Genomic DNA, 24,859 nt, shown 5'->3' on the forward strand with positions numbered 1-24,859 from the left:
GACAATAACAATAATGTGGGTGGGAAGGCCAGTGGCTCTCCATCTTGACTAGGATTCCCTTCTGAATCACTGCTGGCCTTCCTCTTTACTCACTGGAATTCTGATGAAGGCTTCTGCCTGAAACATTGATTCCCCTGCTCCTTGAATGCTCCCTGACATGCTGTGCTTTTCCACCGCCACACTTTTCGACTCATTATTTCTATTATCAATAGGATAGGCTGAATAAGTGGCGCAGTGGCTCAGTGGTTAGCACTGCTGCCTCACAGCTGCAGGGACCCTGGTTCAATTCCCAGCCTCAGCCAACTGTGTGTGTGGAGGTTGTATGTTCTCCCTGTGTCTGTGGGGTTTCCTCTGGGTGCTCCAGTTTCCTCCCGCAGTCCAAAGATGTGTTGGATTGGCCATGCTAAATTGCCGATGGTGTCCAGGAACGTGCAGGCTCGGTGGGTTAGCCCTGGGGAATATAGGGTAAAGGGATGGCTGTGGGTGGGGTACTCTTTGGAGGATTGGTGTGAACTCACTGAGCTGAATGACCTACTTCCAGATCACTGTTCAGATTCCAGGAACCAAATGGGTCTAGTGTTCCAACAGAAAGCAAAGGCTTTTTACTAGTGGGGCGATGGGAAGGAGTTACAGGCAATAATACAAACTAAAATATAAATGAAACAGGAAAGGCGAGGTCCAGACAGAGTAACCTTGGGGAGGAGGTGAAATTGCCTGTGAATAAGCTGAATTATCCAGCTGAAGTAAAACGATACTTCCAAGTAAAGTGATAGGCCTTGTTAGCTAAAATAAATTAAACTACAACGAATGTATAGTGCCAGTGAAATAGTCCAGGCTGATTGTTGTGCTTGTTAGGATCAGTTAGCTCAGCACAGATTAGAGAGATAGTTTCTCGTCAACCTATTGTTACATACCTCTGCTGCAAGTGGGACTTGAACCCAGGCCTCCTGGCTCAGAAGTAGGGACACTACCACAGCATTACAGGACAGCTACCAGCGTAGACTAAGGATAAAGCCCTGGGTGCATTCAGAATCCCAGAAGATCTTACTTTCCAAGTAGAACTTACCTAAAATCCCGAAGAAGGGTCGCTGGACCTGAAACATCCCCTCACAGACGGTGCCAAACCTGCTGAGCTTTTCCAACAATGTCTGATTTACCGAGAGCTCTCCTTTCGGAAAAAAAAGCAAAGTGTAACACTTGTTTAATTTTTTAGTATGTCCTATTCTGATGTGATGTTTTGGTTTACATTGATTATTCTCCACTTTCTGAAACTATATTAGCTTCAAGGAAGCAATAACATTTGCTCGTCAAGAACAATTTGATGCGTTTGTCGCTGTCGGAGGTGGATCGGTGATGGACACATGCAAAGTGGCCAACCTTTACTCCTGCAGTCCCGATGCTGAGTTCCTGGACTATGTCAATGCACCAATTGGAAACGGCAAACCCGTTGTTGTTAGTCTCTGTCCTTTGATAGCAGGTGAGTCCGTGCTGCTGATTTCATTCCGAGTTGGTCTGTATTGTACCATTTCAATTTTTCTGTGTAACAGACAGATTGTGATATCCAACTTTAGTGTATTTAGAGAGGGAACAATGGAAGTGAACCATATTGAGTGGCAGTGCTACTAACTCCATGCGAAACTGCGCAATGTGCAAATAATAAAAATGTGTGATATTGATTTAAGTGCTTGACAACATCATCAGCAACATTAACCATGATCAAACATCCACTATATCAGCACACACAGACATTGGACTCTGCTATAAGTGTACCAACCTGTATAGTTGGTTAAACATTTATTGTCATGTGCAATCTATTTTCATTTTGTATTTGGTATATTCTTAATCACCACTTTTTTTCCTTCAACTTTTAATAATGTAAGATCATTCAAATTGTGGACTGAATGATTAAATAAAGGGGGTTTTCAAAAAGATCATCACTCACCAGTCTGTATTATACTAACCTATAAAGGGCTGCTGGTTCAAATAACTATGAGTTCGTTTTACTAATTTAAATCAACTATCTTGTCAATTAGAATCAAGGTTCACAATAATTTGTTATTCCCAACATTGGAGCTTTAAAATGGTGGAAGTGAAAATTATTTGCAGGCGCAAACTTTATCTCTTCATATCTCTTTTCCCACAATCTTTCCCTCCCCTCTGCCCACTGCTCTCTCACTCTGTCTGCATTCTCTGCTCTCCTCTTTGTCCCTTTGAATCTTTCCTCCATCTCAGCACTCCTGAAAAATGCTGTTAGTCTTGATTATGTTTACAGTGCCTTTGGAGATTAACTGGTGATGCAGTCATAAAGATTGTTGTGTATAATGTAGCCATATAACAATAGTCCCATTATAAGACTTCCCCTTGAAATGTGATTGATCTGCTGCCCCACCATATTCTGCTGACCCCCACGAACCACATTTTACATATTGCACACTATCTGCACCTCCATCACCCCCAAATCAGGCTCCACTCCAGACACCATCCACTTGCCTTTAGTCCCTGGATTCTCCTGACTAAACCAATCTCTCCCTAACTGTTCTTCCACTGTATCCTTTTTATTCAGGCTTGCCATCTGATATAAATATTTGTGCAATAAATCATATTTAAATAGTGTCGTATAGGAGTTGGGAAGTCATGTTGAGGTTGGTGAGAATCTTCTGGAATACTGTGTCCAGTTCTGGTTGCCCTGTTACAGGAAGGATATTATCAGACTGGAGAGGATTCAGAAGAGATTTATCAGGATGTTGCTGAATATGGAAGCTTTGAATTTTAAAGAAAGGCTGAATAAGCTGGGACTTTTTTCACTGGAACGTAGAAGGTTGAGAGGCAACCTGATAAAATAATGAGGGGCTAGCAAATTTTGAGAAGATTTGTAGCTCAGGCTGAGGTTCTGGATGTAAGTTTGCTCGCTAAGCCAAAAGGTTTGTTTTCAGATGTTTTGTCACTATCCTGGGTAACATCATCAATGAGCCTCTGGTGAAGCACTGGTGGTATGGCCCACTTTTTATTTATGTGTTTAGGTTTCCTTGGGTTGGTGATGTCATTTCCTATGGCAATGTAATTTCCTGTGGTGATGTAATTTCCTGTTCTTTTTCTCAGGTGGTAAATAGAATTCAAGTCAATGTGTTTGTTGATAGAGTTTCGGTTAGAATGCCGTGTTTCTAGGAATCCTCGTGCATGTCTCTGTTTGGCTTGTCCTAGGATGGATGGATGGATAATATCGTCAAGCTAGTGAACCTATGCCTTACCACCCACTTCACCTTCAACAACAAAACCTATGGACAAACCAATGGAACACCAATGGGATCCCCAATGTCAGGGTTCTTAGCAGAGGCAGTAATGCAGAGACCCGAACAAACAGCTCTGCCAACCATCCAACCCAAACTTTGGGTCCGCTATGTGGATGACACCTTTGTCATCACTAAACGAAACAAATTACAGGAAACCTTCAACACCATCCATAATATCCTTACTGGCATAAAATTCACTAAAGAGGAGGAAAACAACAATAACCTGCCATTCCTAGATGACACAGTAGAGTGAACAGCCAATGGGGAACTTCAAACCAGAGTCTACAGGAAAACAACACACACGGACCAAATACTGAATGACAGAGTAATCACCCCAACATCCACAAATGGAGCTGCATCAGAACATCATTTCAATGAGCCACCACACACTGCAGCACTGAGGAACTACGAAGAGAAGGGGAAAAGCACCTATACTGTGCATTCAAAAAGATTGGGTATGTAATGAGCACAGTCTGCCGATTTCTCAGCAACAAACCCAAACAAGCAGACAAAATACGTCCAGAAACCCTAGCCACTCTCCCCTACATCAAAGACATCTCGGAAATGACTGCCAGACTACTCAGACCCCTTGGCATCATGGTAGCCCACAAACCCACCAACACATTAAAATAGCTGCTAATGAACTTAAAAGACCCCATACAGACAACAAGCAAAACTAATGTCATTTCTAAAATACCTTGCAAGTACTGTAACACACACTACATTGGACAAACAGGCAGAAAACAGCCACCAGGATACATGAACATCAACTAGCCACAAAAAGACATGACCCACTCTCACTAGTATCCTCACATATGGATGAGGAAGGACACCACTTCGACTGGGACAATACACCCATCCTAGGACAAGCCAAACAGAGACACACATGAGAATTCCTAGAAGCATGGCATTCCAACCGGACCTCTATCAACAAACACATTGACTTGGATCCCATTTACCACCTGAGAAAAAGAACAGGAAATTAAATCACCACAGGAAATGACATCACCACATGAAATTACATCACCAACCCAAGGAAACCTAAACACATAAATAAAAAGCAGGCCATCCTCCCACCAGTGCTTCACCGGAGGCCCACTGATGATGTTACCCAGTATGGTGACGAAACGTCTGAAAACAAACTTTCCAGCTCAGCGAGCAAACTTACATTCATAATGAGAGGTATAGACAGAGTTAATAGTAGTTGCCTTTTTCCTAGGATGGTGATTTTAAGACTAGGGGACACTTTTTAAAGTGAGAGGAGAGAGATTTAAAAGAGACATGAGGGACAAACTTTTTAGACAGAGTAATGAACTTCCTGAGTAAGTGGTGGATGGAGGTACAATAACAACAGTAAAAAAACATTTGGATAGATACATGAATAGGAAAGGTTTGGAGGGATATGGGCCAGGAGTAGGCAGGTGGGGCTAGTTTAGACTGGGATTATGATCAGCATGGACTGGTTGGACCAAAGGGTTTGTTTCCCTGCTGTATGTCTCTATGACTTTGTGTCATGTAATCATGAACTTAAGGGATTCCCATCCAAATCTCAACTTTTATCACCTCTGCCAGTTCACACCCATGTGGAAGGTCGTTTAGGGCCTATATATTGTTATGAAGATGTGGATGGTTAACTCTCTTAACTTTAAGAGAGTTAAAAGCAACAGAACCACCATACACAACACCAAGTGTTCTCAATAAGGCAACAATGTATGTAACACTTGGTCGAACAACTTGATTAGCTCGTTGCCTGTAGACAAAGACAAATTCAAATTTAGCCAATCAGTTTAAATTATACCCCGAAAAAATACCAATTTCCAATCAAGTTTGAATTGAGTATATTGACAACCTTAAAAGCCAATGACACAATCCAATGCTTTGGGGTATAATACCGGGGGGGATATTGAACAGTTGAGAGGAGAACTGCCAAGTCCTAGCATGTAACAGACTGCTTGAAAAAAAATCTTTCTTAAAAGTACCTTTTCGATTAGTAACTTGTGATGCAGAAATTGTTAGGAAGGAAGATGTGTTGGACATTTTGAACAACTTGAGGATAGACAAGTCCCCTGGGCCTGACGGGATATATCCTAGGATTATGTGGGAAGCAAGAGAGGAAATTGCAGTACCGTTGGCAATGATCTTTTCGTCTTCACTGTCAACAGGGGTGGTACCAGGGGACTGGAGAGTAGCGAATGTTGTGCCCCTGTTCAAAAAAGGGAATAGGGATAACCCCGGGAATTACAGGCCAGTTGGTCTTACTTCTGTGGTAGGCAAAGTAATGGAAAGGGTACTGAGGGATAGGATTTATGAGTATCTGGAAAGACACTGCTTGATTAGGGACAGCCAGCACATATTTGTGAAGGGTAGGTCTTGCCTTACAAGTCTTATTGAACTCTTTGAGGAGGTGACCAAGCATGTGGATGAGGGTAGAGCAGTGGATGTAGTGTACATGAATTTTAGTAAGGCATTTGATAAGGTTCCCCATGGTAGGCTTATGCGGAAAGTCAGGAGGCATGGGATAGAGGGAAATTTGGCCAATTAGATAGAAAACTGGCTAACCAGTGGTAGAGAGTGGTGGTAGATGGTAAATATTCAGCCTGGAGCCCAGTTACAAGTAGAGTTTGGCAGGGATCAGTTCTGGGTCCTCTGCTGTTTGTAATTTTTATTAATGACTTGGATGAGGGAGTCGAAGGGTGGGTCAGTAAATTTGCAGATGATACGAAGATTGGTGGAGTTGTGGACAGTGAGGAGGGCTGTTGTCGGCTGCAAAGGGACTTAGATATGATGCAGAACTGGGCTGAGGAGTGGCAGATGGAGTTCAACCCTGCCAAGTGTGAGGTTGTCCATTTTGGAAGAACAAATAAGAATGCGGAATATAGGGTTAACGGTAGGGTTCTTAGTCAGGTGGAGGAACAGAGGGATCTTGGGGTCTATGTACATAGATCTTTGAAGTTGCCACTCAGGTGGATAGAGCTTGTAAGAAGGCCTATGGTGTATTAGCGTTCATTAGCAGAGGGATTGAATTCAAGAGTCGTGAAGTGATGTTGCAGCTGTACAGGACTTTGGTTAGGCCACATTTGGAGTACTGTGTGCAGTTCTGGTCGCCTCACTTTAGGAAAGATGTGGAAGCTTTGGAGAGGGTGCAGAGAAGATTTACCAGGATGTTGCCTGGAATGGAGAATAGGTCGTACGAGGATAGGTTGAGAGTTCTCGGCCTTTTCTCGTTGGAACGGCGAAGGATGAGGGGTGACTTGATAGAGGTTTATAAGATGATCAGAGGAATAGATAAAGTAGACAGTCAGAAACTTTTTCCCCAGGTACAACAGAGTGTTACAAGGGGACATAAATTTAAGGTGAAGGGTGGAAGGTATAGGGGAGATGTCAGAGGTAGGTTCTTTACCCAGAGAGTGGTGGGGGCATGGAATGCGCTGCCCGTGGGAGTGGTAGAGTCAGAATCATTGGCGACCTTTAAGCGGCAATTGGATAGGTACATGGATGGGTGCTTAATCTAGGATAGATGTTCGGCACAACATCGTGGGCCGAAGGGCCTGTTCTGTGCTGTATTGTTCTATGTTCTATGTTCTATGTTCTAAATTCTGAACAAGGAGAAAAGAAGATACAGGAAAATCCGAAGATAAGAACCTCAAGCTGCCTGGTTTTTGAGATAAGATATTTTGATGTGTAAATCATAATTGGGAGTTTTATTGAACTAGTATTACAGAAGGGAAGGTAAAAGATAGGTTAGAGAAAGAAATTGAAAATAATGGTTAGTTAATTATTCTCTAAATAAAGTTGTTAATTTTTACTTTACATAGTTCTTGGCTACTCGAATTTTTACAGATTACTGCACAGGATAAATCTTTTTTGTGTTGCTGGTTTTACATTAAGCAGGAGGGTTTACACCATGTCCTAACAATATTTATACCTATTGTCAATCAGCCAAAAGAATGTTTCATGTGTCATGTTTCTTTAGTCATTACAAATCTTAAAGGAAGACAGATTTATGTTTCTGCCATGCCTATAGTGACATAAGGCCATCACGAGCCCCATCTCAGCCCATTTCTCTACTCGGCAAATTAAATGTTGGAAGTATATATATGTATGTTTTAAAAAAGCATATAGCTATTAACTAATCACATTTTAATTTTTTATTCTCAGTTCCTACGACAGCTGGCACAGGAAGTGAGACCACGGGTGTGGCAATATTTGACTACGAAGCTATGAAAGTTAAAACAGGTACAAGTAACCATGACGATGTAAACTGTGATGAGGTGGCCCTTTCCCATGTTAATTTGGTAAGGGTATTTATAACTAATTACAAATCTGATCCATAGAACCACAGCAGCACTCTCAGAATCCCCAAATAGCGTGTGCACATTTTGTGTGTGATTCACAGTACATGTGATTATTGCTTAGGCTTTTGATTTGATTTGATTTATTTATTGTCACGTGTATCTTGTTACAAAAATACAGGGAATAGTGTTGGATAGTGTTGTCACTCTCTGGCACTACAGAACTTAATAGGCTACAGATCTTCAAACACAGGAAAATAAACCGAACCATAGAATGTAAAGACAGACCAATGCAGGAGTAAAGAAAGTGTCGGTTTTACAGCCCTTCTTGTTCCGTGCTCCATCATGGGCCTATTGGCCAGCCATGAGTCCCCTTCACTGCACCATCGCGGATGGAAGGAAACTCGCCTGTTCTTCCGCACCATCTCACCACCACCACCACCGATGCCCTGGTGACTGTGGACCTCACCAATGGAGCCACTGCCGATGCTGCCAGTACCCACTCTACTCAGCCATGAGCCCCCTTCAGGCCCACCTGGCCAATGCAGCCCCCGCCAATGCAGCTGGGTCTTGTACTGGGCCCAAACTCCCCTCCACCACCATCTCCAGGAACGTGCGCTGGACGCTGACGCTGTCAGGAACCCCACCCTGTCTCTAACGCCACCACCCTGAGTCCCACGCCGTTGCGCCCAGTCACAGCAGCTGATGTTGTCACCACAACCAAGCTCCTCACCAAGAGCCCAGTACCATAAAATAAAAAAGAGAAAAAAAGAACAAGAGAAGAAAGGATAAAATAAGAAAAGAAGAGTGAATGGAGTGGATAAACTGAGGGTCCAGAAATATCAGGGAAGGTGACCATGGGGAGTCCATCAGGCTCCTTCCCTGCAGGAGCTGGAGATATTTGCAACATCTGAGTTTGCTACAGTGAGTACATCAGGCAGGTCCCTGCAGCCTGAGATGTTATATCCCGTCACCTACTGGGGACTGAGTTACAGTCACACCCTGACTTTGATGGTTCACAATGGCAGGTCCTGGCTGTTACCTAAGGCAGGGATATGAGATAATCTCTCCCTGCCTCCAGAGACCATGGCAGAGATTCCTCGTGGGAATCGGACCGAAACTGATGAACTTAGTGTTATTATCTTAGAATTTTATCAAGAGGGTGACTTAGGACTGAGATGACGAGAAATTTCTTTAGCCAGAGAATGCTGAGCTTGTGGAATTCCCTACCACAGACAGTAGTTGAGGCCAAGACATTGTGTTTTTAAGAAGAAGGTAGATGTAGCTCTTGTGACTAAAGGGATCAGAGGATATAGGGGAGGGTGGGATTAGGATACTGACCTCTCCATGCTATAAGAAAGCTGTTGTGAAACTTGAAAGGGTTCAGAAAAGATTTACAAGGATATTGCCAGGGTTGGAGGATCTGAGCTACAGGGAGAGGCTGAACAGGCTGGGGCTGTTTTCCCTGGAGCGTCGGAGGCTGAGGGGTGACCTTATAGAGGTTTACAAAATTATGAGGGGCATAGTTAGGGTAAATGGACAAAGTCTTTTCCCCCAGGGAGGGGAGTCCAGAACTAGAGGGCATAGGTTTAAGGTGAGAGGGGAAAGATTTAAAAAGGACCTAAGGGGCAGCTTTTTCACACAGAGGGTGATACGTGTATGGGTGTATGGAATGAGCTGCTAGAGGATGTGGTGGAGGCTGGTACAATTGCAACATTTAAAAGGCATCTGGATGTGTATATGAATGGGAAGGGTTTGGAGGGATATGGGCCAGGTGCTGGCAGGTGGGACTAGATTGGGTTGGGATATCTGGTCGGCATGGACAGGTTGGACGAAGGGTCTGTTTCCGTGCTGCACATCTGTATGATTCTGTGACTGAGCTGGTTTTGTTTTCCCACTGTCTGCTGAACGTTCCATTTTAGGTATTGCCAGCAGGGCTCTGAAACCAGCGCTTGGAATCGTGGACCCTTCGCACACACTGCACATGCCTGAGCGAGTGGCTGCTTACAGTGGATTTGATGTACTTTGGTAGGTAATCCTTCCAGGTTCAAAATTGTCTTAGCAACTGCTCCCTCTCTGCTAGCACAACATCACTAGAGATGTGATGGAACACACCTTCCATTGCTGTACCAGTGAGCACAGATTTGGAGCAACTCTGAAATAATTGTAAACAAATGTAATAAAGTTTAAATGATCGAAGGAGTAACATTCTGTGTAGAAATTTCAGTATGTCTATGATTATTTAACATGTATTTTTCTGAGTTTGATGAGCTTTTTTTTACTAATTTTGTCAAATTTGAAAATGCACATTTTGTTGTGAACAGTCAGATTTCTCACATAGTCCTTCTGTATTGGCTGAGAGATCTCTGAACATCTCTTGAGAATTGCAGCTATTCACTTTATACATTACTGATCGAAGGAACTAAGGGCAGTATTGCTAAGTTTGCAGATGACACAAAGATAGGTGAAGGGACAGGGAGTGTTGAGGAAGCAGGGAGGCTGCAGAAGGACTTGGGCAGGCTAGGAGAGTGGGCTAAGATGTGACAGATGGAATATAATGTGGGGAAGTGGGAGGTTATGCATTTTGGTAGGAAGAATAGAGACATAGACTGTCTTACAGAAGGAAAAAGGCTTTGGAAGTCTGAAACACAAAGGGACTTGGGAGTCTTAGTTCAGGATTCTCTTCGAATTAACAGGCAGTTAGGAAGACAAATGCAAAGTTAGAATTCATTTCCAGAGAGCTACAATGCAAGAGCAGAGATGTACAGTTAAGGCTGTATAAGGCTCTGGTCAGACTGTGTTTGGAATATCGTGAGCAGTTTTGGGCCCTGCACCTAGGGAAGGATGTGCTGGCATTGGAGGGGGTCCAGAGGAGGATTACAAGAATGATGCCAGGGATGAACGGCTTGTCATATGAGGAGCAGTTGAGGAGGTTTGGGTGTGTACTCAATGGAGGTTAGAAGGATGAGGAGGAGTCTGATTGAAACTTAAAGAATACTGAGAGGCCTGGGTAGAGTGGACATGGAAAAGATGCTTTCACCAATAGGAGAGACTGGGGAAGCTGAAAATGTGTTGCTGGAAAAGCGCAGCAGGTCAGGCAGCATCCAAGGAACAGGAAATTCGACGTTTCGGTCAGGATTAGATTAGATTAGATTTACAGTGTGGAAACAGGCCCTTCGGCCCAACAAGTCCACACCGACCCGCCGAAGCGAAACCCACCCATACCCCTACATTTACCCCTTACCTAACACTACGGGCAATTTAGCATGGCCAATTCACCTGACCCGCACATCTTTGGACTGTGGGAGGAAACCGGAGCACCCGGAGGAAACCCACGCTGACACGGGGAGAACGTGCAAACTCCACACAGTCAGTCGCCTGAGTCGGGAATTGAACCCGGGTCTCCAGCGCTGTGAGGCAGCAGTGCTAACCACTGTGCCACCGTGCCGCCCACGCGGATGAAGGGCTTATGCCCGAAACATCGAATTTCCTGTTCCTTGGATGCTGCCTGACCTGCTGCGCTTTTCCAGCAACACATTTTCAGCTCTGATCTCCAGCATCTGCAGACCTCACTTTCTCCTCGAGAGACTGGGGGACCCAAGGGCACAGCCTCAGACTGTAGGGACGACCCTTTACAACTGAGAGGAGGAGGAATTTCTTCAGCCAGGGGGTGATAATTCCATGGAACCTATTGGCGCAGAGGGCTGTGGAGGCCAAGTCATTGAGTGTGTTTAAGACAGAGACAGACATGTTCTTGATTTGTAAGCAGTGATCAAGGGTTACCAGGAGAAGGCAGGAGAATGGTGTTGAGAAACCTATCAGCCATGATTGAATGAAGGCAGATTCGATGGGCTGAGTGGCCTACTTCTGTTCCTATATTATATTGTTGTAAAGTACAGGAGCTGTCTGATTCTTCAGATTATTGGAATTAGTATAATGCGCTCTCATAGGGTCTTTGATAAATGCTGTGAGGATAATTTTTATTTGGTTTTTTTTTAAGCAGCCAAACTTGTCGTTTCAGTCATATTTCCAATATAATTTTCTTCCATGTAATTGAGATGGTCTCACTCTTGATCTCTTGGATGTTCTAACTTTATAGTGTCTGTAACATGCAATACATAATCATAGAGTCATACAGCACAGAAACAGACCCTTCTGTCCGACCAGTCCAAGCTGAACACAATCCCAAACTAAACCAGTCCCAGCTGCCAGCACCTCCAAACCTTTCCTATTCATGTGCTTATCCAAGTGTCTTTTAAATGTTGTAATTGTACCCACATCCACCACTTCCTCAGGAAGTTCATTCCACACACGAATCACCCTTTGTGTAAAAGATTTGCTCCTCATGTCTTTTTAAAATCTCTATCCTTAAAAATGAGGCCCCAGTCCCAAAGTTCTCCATCCTAGGGATAAAGACACCCACCATTAACCTTATCTATACCCCTCATGATTTTATAAACTTCTATATGGTCACCTCTGAACCTCCTACACTCCAGCGAATGGCTGTTCACTGTTTTTGCCAAATATGTCAGGCTAGGGAAAGACCAGGCGGGTTCCAGTCCTGACCATTGAAATAGCTGTTGGGAAGTGTCTATAGATGGCCATTATGGCTGTGATATCCCACACCCAGTACTCAACACTCATATACAATATTGGTAACTTAACATGCTGAATGATCAGACCCATATCCGATGGCATGTCTTCAAGAGGTAAAATGAACATTGTATCTTGTCATCAAACAATCAGCTCATCTTTGGCATATAATTGTATTGTGATAGTTAAATATGAAATAATTATTCTGCTTTTTCTTCAGTCAATATAATTACATTTTCCCAGAAATCAATACATTCTTCCAGTTGCTGAACAATCTCTAAAGTCATGGTGTTGAATTTCAACAAATGTTTGATTAACATTTAACATAAGCTATGTTTTGCTAAAGGGAGTTGAAGCACACACCCTTGCTAAGGATAATGAAACCTCTATTTATTTATTTATTTAGGTGAACACTTGAAACAACGTGGCACACAGGGTCTGGGCAAACTGCTGGGAAATGGATTGGTTTGAGGGTTGGTGTAGACAGAATGAAATGAGGAGCCTCTTTTTCTGTTACAAAACACTGACTGTAAATTACACTTAATGTTCAAGAAAGAGACCACATATTGTTTTGCAGCTAGTGCTGTCATTAGCAACCTCTACAAACCTCTCCAAACTGCCCAGTATAAAAGGCAGGAGAGCATTGTGACAGCGATTAAAGTCACTCGCTATTCACCTGCTGCTGCAGATAACGGAAGGAGATTTCTGAAAGGCCAGTGGGAGGCTTTGAGGAACCATTATTTCATAAAGTTTCTGAGAGGGAGTAACTCTACCTAATTGGAGACCTTATAAGAGCGATGAGATGAAAAAGAGCTGGAAAAGCCAGAGATAGTTGCCTTAGTAAAGACCAGACTTTGGCACTTAGGAAGGAAGGACCGAGTGGGAGAGCAAGCTGACAGGGTCTGTAGATAGCAATGTAGCAATCTGTCACATTTATCCATCTGTGAAATTGCACTGTTAGCCAGATGCTGGCAAACATCATCAAATGAGCATTTATGCCCAAGGCTGCAGCTGATAAACTAGAGTTAGGACCATGGTGGGACAGGTTTAAGAAGAGCAGCCAAAAAAATTAACATAATTTTCACCAGCTAATCAAATTATTGGAAGGTATATCGACCATAAACCAATCAAATTGCTCAAATAGCAACAGATGGTTCTGATGCAAAATTCAAAAGACCAATCACAGTGGCTCAGTGGTTAGCACTGCTGCCTCACAGCACCACGGACCCGGGTTCGATTCCAGCCTCGGGCAGCTGTCTGTGTGGAGTTTATATGTTGCCCCCATTTCTGTGTGGGTTTCAGCCGGATGTTCTGGTTTCCAAAGATGTGCAGGTTAGGTGAATTAGTTATGCTAAATTGCCCATAGTGTTCAGGGTGTGTAGATTAGGTGTATTAGTCAGGGGTAAATGTAGAGTCATAGGGAAGGGGGGGTGGGTTACTCTTTGGAGGGCCAGTCTGGATTTGTTGGGCTGAAGAGCCTGTTTCCACACTGTAGGGATTCTGTTCTATAAATCAAACTGTCTAGAACTCTCTTTTTAATCATGTAGAAACTTTTATAAGTTCCAACAGTCGCATTTAAATTCCTCCACACACAGGAGGTACATTTGAAGTTGTTGATGCTCTCTGTTCTTGTTCACAGCCACGCTCTGGAGTCCTACACCGCACTCCCCTACAACCTACGGTCACCCTGCCCATCTAACCCAATCAATCGTCCAGCTTATCAAGGGAGTAACCCCATCAGTGATGTCTGGTCCAAGCATGCCTTAAACATCGTGGCAAAGTATCTGAAACGGTAACACGAAACCGATCTCTAGCTATGACTGGTTCCAGCTTTAATAATTTGGCACCAAAGCAGAAATTGTTGGAGAAATTCAGCCTCAGAGTGAAGAGACGACCCTTTTAGAATTGAGATGAGGAGGGATTACTTTTGGCCAGAGGGTGATGACTATGTGGAACTCATTGTCACAGAGGGCTGTGGAGGCCAAGTCATTGAGTGTGTTTAAGACAGAGATAGATAGGTTCTTGCTTAGTCAGGGGATCAAAGGATATGGGGAGAAGGCAGGAGAATGGGGTTGAGAAACATATCAGCCACGACCGAATGGGGAAGCAGACTCGATGGGCCAAATGGCCTAATTCTGCTTGTCTTAACTTTTAGAGTGCAGTGACCCTTCGTTAGATATCATTTGATTTTAATAATGTGGTGTTTTGCGTTTGAAGAGGAGTTCAGCTTGCAAAATAGAATAATTAGTAAATAAATAATGTCAAACTTAAACTTTTGAGGAAGGATATATTCTCCAGAAAAGGATTGGGAATCGTTGTTTTGGCCCAGTTATTCCCAGGCTGCTGCCAGTCACACAGCTAACCCACAGAGGGCAGTATAGCCATTCCAGAAATCAGAGGCAAGTGACTCTATGGAATTTGTCCGCACACACGACTATTCAGGCTGGGTCAATAAATATATTTGAGGCTGAGGAAGGCAGATTTTTAATCAATAAGGGCAGTAAGGGTGTAGGCAGGAAAGTGGACTTAAGAATCATCAGATCAGCCACTATCTGATAAAACGGCAGAGCTGATGCAGTGGGCTGAATGGCCTAATTTTGCTGGTACATCTTGATGGTGACACAGTCATCAGCAATGTGAGCCTTTGTTAGAAAAAAGAACTTGATTACAGAGGGAACAATTAATCTTATTAGCAAAGTTACTTAGCTGCAACATAATGAAGAAAAAATGAAATGAACTCTTCCAAAGTAATCAGTCTGTACCAGGTTCTAATAACCTAACTGGTTGGTGTATGATGACAGCTTAGATATATTCTTTGTTTCTTCTCTGGTTTATTTTATACTGTACATGGTCAAAAATATCATGGTTAAAGTTAACAATAAAATGTTATTTATAATACCCTGAGTATTTCAAACATAGAACATTACAGTACAGGCCCTTCGGCCCACGATGTCGTGCCGACCTGTGGAACCAATCTGAAGCTGATCTACCGTACACTATTCCATTTTCATTCATGTTTTATCCAATAACCATTTAAATGTCCTTAAAGTTAGCAAGTCTACTACTGTTGCAGGCAGTGCTTTCCACGACCCTACTACTCTCTGAGTAATGAAACTACCTCTGACGTCTGTTCTATACCTATCACCCCTCAATTTAAAGTTATGTCCCCACATGTTAGCCATCACCATCCAAGGAAAAAGGCTCTCACTGTCCACCCTATCTAAGCCTCTGATTATCTTCGATGTCTCAATTAAGTCATCTCTCAACCTTCTCTCTAACGAAAACATCCTCAGCCTTTCCTCATAAGACCTTCCTTCCATTCCGGGCAATATCCTAGTAAATCTCCGCTGAACCCTTCCCAAAGCTTCCACACCCTTCCTATAATGCAGTGACTAGAACTGTCCACAATACTCCAAGTACAACCGCACCAGAGTTTTGTACAGCTGCAGCATAACTTTGTGACTTCAAAACTCAATCCCTCTACCAATAAAAGCTAACACACCATATACCTTAACAACCCTATCAATCTGGGTGGCGACTTTCAGGGATCTATGTACATGGACACCAAGATCCCTCTGCTCGTCTACACTACCAAGACTTACAGTGTAGGTTTGCTTGCTGAGCTGTTTCATTACCTGGCTAGGTAACATCATCAGTGGCGACCTCCAATAGAAAGCAGGAGACAACAGCTTCGCTTCACTTGGAGGTCACCACTGATGATGTTACCGAGCCAGGTAATGAAATGTCTGGATATCAAACCTACAGCTCAGCGAGCAAACCTACACCCTAAACCTCAACCTCAGCTACAAACCTTCACAAACCTTGTAACTACCAAGAATCTTACCATTAGCTCAGCACGCTGCATTCCTGTTACTCCTTCCAAAGTGAATCACCTCACAATTGTTTACATTAAACTCCATTTGCCACCTCTCAGCCCAGCTCCTCAGCTTATCTATGTCCCTCTGTAACTTGCAACATCCTTCAGCACTATCCACAACTCCACCAACCTTAGTGTCATCCACAAATTTACTGACCCATCCTTCTACACGTTCATCCAGGTCATTTATAAAAATGAAAACAGCAGTGGCCCCAAAACAGATCCTTGCGGTCACCACTAGCAACTGAACTCCAGGATGAACATTTCCCATCAACCACCACCCTCCGTATTCTTTCAGCTAGCCAATATCTGATTCAAACAGCTAAATTACCCTCAATCCCATGGCTCAGTATTTTGTGCAATAGCCTACCGTGGGGAACCTTATCAAACGCCTTACAGAATCCATATACACCACATCAACCACTACACCCTCATCAACCTGTTTGGTCACCATTTGAAAGAACTCAATAAGGTTTGTAAGGCACAACCTGCACTTCAGAAAACCATGATGACTATCCCTAATCAATTAATTCCTTTTTAGATGATTGTAAATCCTATTGCTTATAACCTTTTCCAACACTTTACCCACAACTGAACCCACCTCAGGCGACTGACTGTGTGGAGTTTGCACATTCTCCCCGTGTCTGCATGGGTTTCCTCTGGGTGCTCCGGTTTCCTCCCACAGTCCAAAGATATGCAGGTTAGGTGAATTGCCCATGCTAAATTGCCCATAGTGTTAAGTGAAGGGGTAAATTTAGAGGAATGGGGTTGGGTGGGTAGCGCTTCAGAGGGTCGGTGTGGACTTGTTGGGCCAAAGGGCCTGTTTCCACACTGTAAGTAATCTAATCTAAGTAAGGCTCACTGGTCTATAATTACCAGGGTTGTCTCTACTCCCCTTCTTGAACAAGGGGACAACATTTGCTATCCTCCAGTCTTCTGGAACTATCCCTGTAGACAATGTCAACATAAAGATCAAAGCCAAAGGCTCTGTAATCTCCTCCCTGGCTTCCCAGAGAATCCTAAACTAAATCCCATCCGGCCCAGGGGACTTATCTATTTTCACACTTTCCAGAATTGCTAACACCACCTCCTTGTGAATCTCAATCCCGTCTAGACTAGAGGCCTGGATCTCAGTATTCTCCTTGACAATATTGTCTTTTTTCCAGTGTGAATACTGACGAAAAATATTCATTTAGTGTTTCTCTATCTTCTCGGACTCCACACACAACTTCCCACAACTATCCTTGATTGGCCCTAATTTTTCTTTAGTCATTCTTTTATTCCTGATGTACATATAGAGAGCTTTAGGGCCTTCCTTGATCCTATCAGCCAATGTCTCTTCCTGGCTCTTCTTAGTTTTCTCTTTGGGTCTTTCCTGGCTAATTTATAACCCTCAAGCGCCCTAATTGAGCCTTCAAATCTCATCCTAACATAAACCTTTTTCCTCTTGAGAAGAGGTTCAACTTCTTTAGTAAACCACGGTTCCCTCGCTCGACCACTTCCTCCCTAGCTGACTGGTACATACTTAGCAAGGACATGCAATAACTGTTCCTTGAGTAAGGTCCACATTTCTATTGTGCCATCCCCTGCTGTTTCCTTCCCCGTCCTGTGCATCCTCCATCTTGCCTAATTGCAACATAATTGCCTCTCCGAGGAGAACAATAACTCTTACTCTGTGTTATATATCTATCTCTTCCATCCCTGAAGTAAACATCACCAAATGTGGTCATTATCACCAAAGTGCTCCACTTACCTCCAAATCTAATTCCTGGCCAGGTTCATTACCGTACCAAATCTAATGTGGCCTTTCCCCTTGTTGACCTCTCTACCTACGGTGTCAGGAAACCATCCTGCACACAATGGACTAAATTTGACCCATCTAACGTACTCAAACTATAATATTTCCAGTCAATATTTGGAAAGTTAAAGTTCTCCATAACAACTACTCTGTTACTCTCACTTCTATCCAGAATCACCTTTGCTCCACATCTCTGGAACTATTCGGAGATCTGTAGAAAACTCCCAACAGGATGGCTTCTTCTTTCCTGTTTCTAACCTCAGCCCGTACTACCTCAGAGTCCTCAAATGTCCTTTCTGACACTGTAATACTGTGTTTGACTAACAATGCTGAAAATGTGTTGCTGGAAAAGCGCAGCAGGTCAGGCAGCATCCAAGGAACAGGAAATTCAACGTTTCGGGCATAAGCCCTTCATCAGGAAGGGCTTATGCCCGAAACGTCGAATTTCCTGTTCCTTGGATGCTGCCTGACCTACTGCGCTTTTCCAGCAACACATTTTTAGCTCTGATCTCCAGCATCTGCAGACCTCACTTTCTCCTTTGACTAACAATGCCACACCTCCCCCTCTTTTACCACCTTCATTTGCTATAGGACTGAGCTCCAAACCAGCTGAAGAATTATATTTGGGGTAGAATTAAATGAGAGGCATGCAGCCCATAACAGAAGGTCAGGACATGGGCACAACTGCTGCCCATGGGAGCTGCACACGAGCAGGCACACTGCAGATTGAAGGGTGTGACCCACATCTTGTCATGCACTGGAAGATTGCATTCTGTAACCTACCTCCTCCCAAGCTGCTGATCTCCAAGTGACAAGAAGGTGAAGTGGCCATGGAAGGAACATTGAGGCACTCTAGTGCTGGTATGTTATTGTAAATATCACAGCATACCTTGTTCACTTTCTTATTGTATGGGTTAGTTGGAATCTCCTCCTTTAGACAGCTGTCTGCACTGTCAGGCATTCCCCGTGGCAGCTGTTGGGTGGGATGCGAAGATAGCGGATGGCTAAGAGTCAACTGCTTGCATCTGGTGATAGAACAGTATACTCCCCATAGTGCTGGAGGTAGGGATGGGTGAAATGAGGTAGTTCTTGATGGAGACTGGCAGAGAGATGGTCTGCAAGTGAGGAAAGATGGTGAGGTCACAGTATCATTTGTGGTCAGAACGATTGAAGATTGTTGCTTCTGATAGTCCTGACCACGTTTCTGCATGGTTCTGGCACCTGGGAGATCTACTCTGAGATCTCAGTCAGTGTGGTGCAGTCTGGGAAATGTTCCCCTGAAGTGAGCTCCTTGTCAAGGGACTTAGAGCCACGGTTACCTTTGAGGGTGATTGGCTTGGGTTCCCTCTGAGGCCCCTGAGCTATAGGGTGGGTGACTGCCTCCTGAGAAAGCTGTGACCAGCATTGCATCTTGGACATCTAGAGATAGTTGGTGTGCATTTTGAACATTCGCTGGTGCTCCTGCACTCTGCAGTGATGAAGATGATCTCGGTTAGGTTTCTACCGACCTCCCTTCCCCCTCGGTTAATGGTCTTGTGGCCTGTGTTTCTGTGTGACCGAGCCATCCTCTGGTAGCAGGTGAAGCTGCAGAGAGACTGGGTGTATGTTTGAGACCCATTGCACATCCACAAAGGGGACTGTGTGGAGGTGGCAGACAATGATGTGTGCACCTCTGTGGACGTGGTCTTCATTCCTATAGCACCTGGGAGTTAATCAGTGGGATTGCATGATCTTCCCATGGCCCATGCCCAGAGCCCCTCCAATCCCACAGTGGCTTCCTCCCTGATCTGCAATGTGATGGATGCCCATCTGATCTCCTGCGACGCAGCAGCTTCCAGTGGATGCACTGACCTGCCCAGTTCCCTTCCCTGACCATTGGCTTTCCATTGTGGTGCAACTGTCTCCCTGAGACACACAGGACCACAGCGCTGCAGTGATAACCCCTCCCCTAGAGGATGAAGCCTGGATCCCTTCAAGTACTTCCGCCTCTTAACCCTCTGCTTCAAGACTTGGGCACCTTTTGCTAACCACTATGCTGTTTGAGGACCTGACTACTAAACTGTGTAGCCCCCTCCTCATCCTTTCTGCTACCATTCCTGATAACTCCATACCTGGTGAGGTAGACAACGCCAAACCCTCCCCTCAAATCGAAAGATTAAACATTGGGTGCACACCATCTTTAAGCCATGAGGAAACCAGAGGGAGGTTCCTGTAGATGGACTGAATTTGATGTGCTCCCCAATAGATGAGTTTTCAAGCTCCACAAATGAATGGGAAATAGTTTCCCAACATACACTATCGTGTTGGCCACTTTGCCATTGACATGCCACCCGGTATATCACACAACCTCAAACTAATGCTGCAGACTCAAGATGGCAGCTCCCAATAACATACCCTTCCCACGCCCCGAGCCTAGGTCCTTCCCATTCTTACAAGCCCCATTAAATCCTGCCCCTGGTATCGCCTGTTATCGCCCACGTTGAATGTCATAGGAGATTGTTCAGGTGTTTTTCTGTGAATGCTGTTATCACGTGTAAAATATTAATTTCTCCTTCATACTGCTAGTGCTGTTAGACACCCTGATGACATCGAGGCTAGATTCAACATGCACCTTGCGAGTGTTTTTGCAGGAATTGGTTTTGGAAACGCTGGTGTCCACCTCTGGTAAGCAATGCAATACATGTGTGTGATATGAATGCCAATCTTCCACAAATAACACACCTTTACAGAGCTTAATATTTTAGTGTTTTATGGACTGATTTGCCTTTTCCTTTCTTTGCTGTGTATTAGTTAAAAGCAGCTCAGTTGGCTGGACATCTGGTTTGTGATGCAGAGGGATAGCAATAGTATGAAGTCAGTTCCCAACCCCAGGTGCTAAGTTCCCACCTTCTCAATCTCTCCCCTCACTTGAGGCATGGTGACCCTCAGGTTAAACCACCACCAGTTGTCTCTGTCTCTCTGTCGCTCTCTCTGTCTCTTTCTGTCGCTCTCTCTGTCTCTGTCTGTCTGTCTCTCTGTCCTTCCCCCCCCTCTCTCTCTCTCTCTCTCTGTCCCTCCCTAACGAGAGAGCAGCCCTATGGTCTGGGAAGACTATGGTGACTTTACCCTATTTTACTACTTATCTTTGAACTCTGCAGATCCAGCAACATCTGTGCCAAGAGGTAACATTAACCTCCTTCATATAAACCTGCCAATAATTACTGGCTGATATCAATCAAACAGCATTATAAAGGGATCTCCTAAAGTATGTGTGACGATGATACTGCTACCTGCAGTGGGACTTTCTTTAAGCCTTGAGTACGTGTTTTATTATTCTTTAAAAGATAAGAGAATAACTAAAGTAAACATTACTCTCTTCGAAGCCGAGACAGGAGAAATTATAATGGAGAATTAGAAAATGTCAGAGATATTGGAACAAATGTCCTGTATCTGCCTTCATTGTAGAAAAATATATTGCAAATGTTGGGTTAAACTAGGGTTTAAACAGAGTGGGGAAATTAAGGTCATTAATATCTGCAGAAACCTGACATTCTGACTATTTCCCAGGTCCTAGCAGACTGAAACCTTGGGCTGTAAAAGAGATTGCTGTCACCTTCGGTGTGCAATCGCTGGGATTTTCCAAACTAGCCCAGCTTTGATAGTGGACCCATCAGTTTCAAAATTGGAAAATGTAACACCACTTTTTTAAAAAAAGGAGAGAGAAAGTGAGGCATTGAAGGCCTCACCTCAGATTGGTTGTTGTGAGAATGCTGGTGACGGTTATCATGGGAACTTTAACAATTCAGTCACATAATAGAAGTCACAAGGAAGGGGAATGCTGGGAAGGGGGGATGGGCAATGCCAGTGGAATGATAACCCTGCAGCCAGCCAGCCCTCTGATTGAATGCCAATGTGCAGCACACATTGCCTTCTGGACAGGAGGGGCAAACATTTCGAATTGGACCAAAGAGAAGCAGGAGGGTGGCAGGATCTTTATTCTGCACCTTGCAAACCCAAAGGCATGGCTCAGTCCTGCCCCTGAGCCTGGGCAGAGACGGATCATCAAATCCCATCCACCTTACTATCTAACTGCTTCGCAAACCCCGACACACTGTCTGTTGAAGCCCTGTGTCTGTGCAGTCACTCTCGTTTCGAAACCTGTCAACTTGACAAACAGTGTATGCCCTTAAAAAAGCATCCATACTGTCTCTGAAGTAACTCAGGGACTTTTTAAATCTCACTAATTTTAATCTATAATTGTGGATTCAGTTAGTTTTAACATGAGACTCTTAAAATTTTGTTGAATTTTCAGATCTCTTGAGTTACACAAGAGAAAATACAGTAACTCAAAACAACAAATTTTAGAATAGATTCCCTACTGTATGGAAACAGGCCCTTCGGCCCAACAAGTCCACACCAACCCTCCGAAGAGTACCCCACCCAGACCCAATACCCTACTGTATATTTACCCCTGACTAATGCACCTGCTCCTATGGGCAATTTAGCATGGCCAGTTTATCTGACCTGCACATTTTTGGACTGTGGGAGGAAAGCTACGCAGACACAGGGAGAATGTGCAAACTCCACACAGCTAGTCACCCGAGGTGGGAATCAAACCGGGTCCCTGGCGCTGTGAGTCAGCAGTGCCAACCACTGAGTGACCGTGTCACCCTTTTTTTCTTCTTCAATTAAGCCTGATGTGATTTGAACATGCAACTTTCTGATCTGGAGTCAGGCACACTACCGTTGCACCACAAGCCCATACTCTTTGCTGGAGATCACAGTGGGTCAGACAGCATCCAGGGAGAGAGAGCAAGCTAACATTTTGAGTCTAAATGATTCTTCATCGGGGCTTAAAGTGTGGAGGAGGCAGCATTTATGCTATAATCTGGGGGGTGGTGGGGACGTATTGGGTGCTCATGGTGAAAAGATGTGAGTTGCTTACATTAGGTGATCAGACTCAAACTGTACATTTTGTGTACTCTCAGTCATGGAATGTCGTATCCAATAGCAGGAATGGTGAAAAACTTTACAGCAAAGGACTACAACGTGGATCACCCTTTGGTGGTATGTATTTGCAGTGAATGTACATCCAGCTGCCTCGGACATAGATCATGCAGGGAATATGATAAAGATGTATTACAAAGCTGTGACTTATTGTTGGAGTCGGGTGATGTGACAAGGTTACAAAGGGGGGTATACTGAACATGGGCTGTATGCCTAACTTGTAATGTGTCACATTAGAAACTTGGAGCAGGAGTAGGCCATTCAGCCCTTTGAGCCTGCCTCATCATCCCTGACCCTCTATCACAGCGTATTCCTGCTTCTCCCCATACCTCATGGTGCCTTCGAAATGTAAAGGATTGTTGTACTCTTGTATATATTATTCATCTGACTCATGAGTAACTTTCTCACTTAAGAGTGATGAGCAAAGACATGTTGCTGAGATTAAAACACTGTGCAGTACATTTCTATGACTCTATGACTTAAATACAACAGAAAGCATGGTTAGTAAGTTTGTGGATGGCATCAAAATTGATGGTAATGTGGACAGTGAGGAAGATTATCTAAGATTACCAAGAGATCTTGATCAATTGGGTCAATGGACTGAGGAATGGCAGATGGAATTTAATTTGGATAAGTGAGAGGTATTGCATTTTGATAAAAGAAACATAGGCAAGAGTTCAACAATTAAAACTAGAGCCTTGGGTAGTGTTGTAGAACAGAGAGACCTAGGGGTTCAGGTACATAATGCTTTGAAGTTTGCATCACAGGTAGACAGGGTGGTGAAGTAGGCATTTAGCAAGCTTGCCTTCATTGCTCAGTCCTTTGAGCATAGGAGTTAGGAAGTCATATTAAAGTTGTACAGGACATTGGTGAGGCCTCATCTGGAACATAGTGTCCAGTTCCGGTCACCTGTTATAGGAAGGATATCATTAAGCTGGAGAGGGTTCAGAAAAGATTTACCAGGATGTTGCTAGGAATGGAGGGTTTGAGTTTTGGGGAGAGGCTGGATAGGATGGGACCTTTTTCCTGGGGTGTAGAAGGTTGAGGGGAGATGCTGCAGAGGTTTATAAAATCACGAGGGGCATGGATAGGTCAATGACAGGGTGTCTTTTCCTTCGGGTGAGGGCTTTCAAGACTAAACGGCATATTTTTAAGGTGAGAGGAGGAAGATTTAAAAAAGACATGAGGGTCAATCCCTTTACACTGAGAGGAGTTCATGTGTGGATGAACTTCCGGGGGAAGAGGTGGATGCAGGTACAGTTACAACGTTTAAAAGACATTTGGATAAGTACATGAATAGGAAAGGTTTGGAGGGATATGGGCCAGGAGCAGGCAGGTGGGACTAGTTTAGTTTGGGATTATGTTTAGCACAGACTGGTTGGACTGAAGGGCCTGTTTTTGTGCTGTATGACTCTATAACATTGTATGTTGCATTCTGTTCTGTTACCCTGATGCACTTATATGATTTGATCTGCCTGTCGAACACACAAGACAACACTTTCATTGTATCTCGTTGCACATGACAAGAAGAAATCAAACTCAAACTCAAACTCGTGACTCTTTGTCAGTCACCTAGTTTATTCTTTAAATGCAGCAGTTCGGTCACCCTGTTCCAGACTCTGATAGGTTGTAAACCGTGTCAAAAATTACACAGATCTCAAGTGACTCACCTGGTCTTATAAAGTAGCTCCAATTACAATAAAGAATTTTGTTATAATGAGTCTCACAGGGTGATCACTTCTGTAATGTCAGAGAGCGTTAACATGTAAAACCTCTGTTATCACCTCAAAGACTGATGATCACTTTTAGCGTTCCTCAGAGTGAAAAAGGTTGAATCTTGTGCCGTCCCTCACAGAGGGTGTGCTGGGGAGTGTGATGGGAAGGTTGCACCTTCTACCCCATCCTAATGTAAATCAGTAGCAGTTATACCCGTGGATGTCCACCACTGGTATTGACCCAGTGAAGGGTGAGATACCCGGCGGGCAACACAACAGGATGACTCCAGAATTGGGGTGAGTTTGGG

The 24,859-nt window shown here is 43.9% G+C and overlaps 1 protein-coding gene across 1 annotated transcript in view; it reads left to right on the forward strand.

Moving 5' to 3' along the window:
* The window catches only part of adhfe1 (alcohol dehydrogenase iron containing 1), a 41,077-nt gene that overhangs the window by 10,721 nt on the left and 5,497 nt on the right, over positions 1 to 24,859 (forward strand). Inside the window, exons 6-11 of the mRNA XM_060822679.1 lie at positions 1,281 to 1,477; positions 7,449 to 7,526; positions 9,505 to 9,610; positions 13,815 to 13,967; positions 20,416 to 20,514; positions 22,818 to 22,896. Coding sequence (XP_060678662.1) covers positions 1,281 to 1,477; positions 7,449 to 7,526; positions 9,505 to 9,610; positions 13,815 to 13,967; positions 20,416 to 20,514; positions 22,818 to 22,896 — 712 coding nt within the window. The remainder of the gene's footprint in view (positions 1 to 1,280; positions 1,478 to 7,448; positions 7,527 to 9,504; positions 9,611 to 13,814; positions 13,968 to 20,415; positions 20,515 to 22,817; positions 22,897 to 24,859) is intronic.

The sequence above is a fragment of the Hemiscyllium ocellatum genome, chromosome 4, assembly GCF_020745735.1.
Source record: "Hemiscyllium ocellatum isolate sHemOce1 chromosome 4, sHemOce1.pat.X.cur, whole genome shotgun sequence".
NCBI lineage: Eukaryota > Metazoa > Chordata > Chondrichthyes > Orectolobiformes > Hemiscylliidae > Hemiscyllium > Hemiscyllium ocellatum.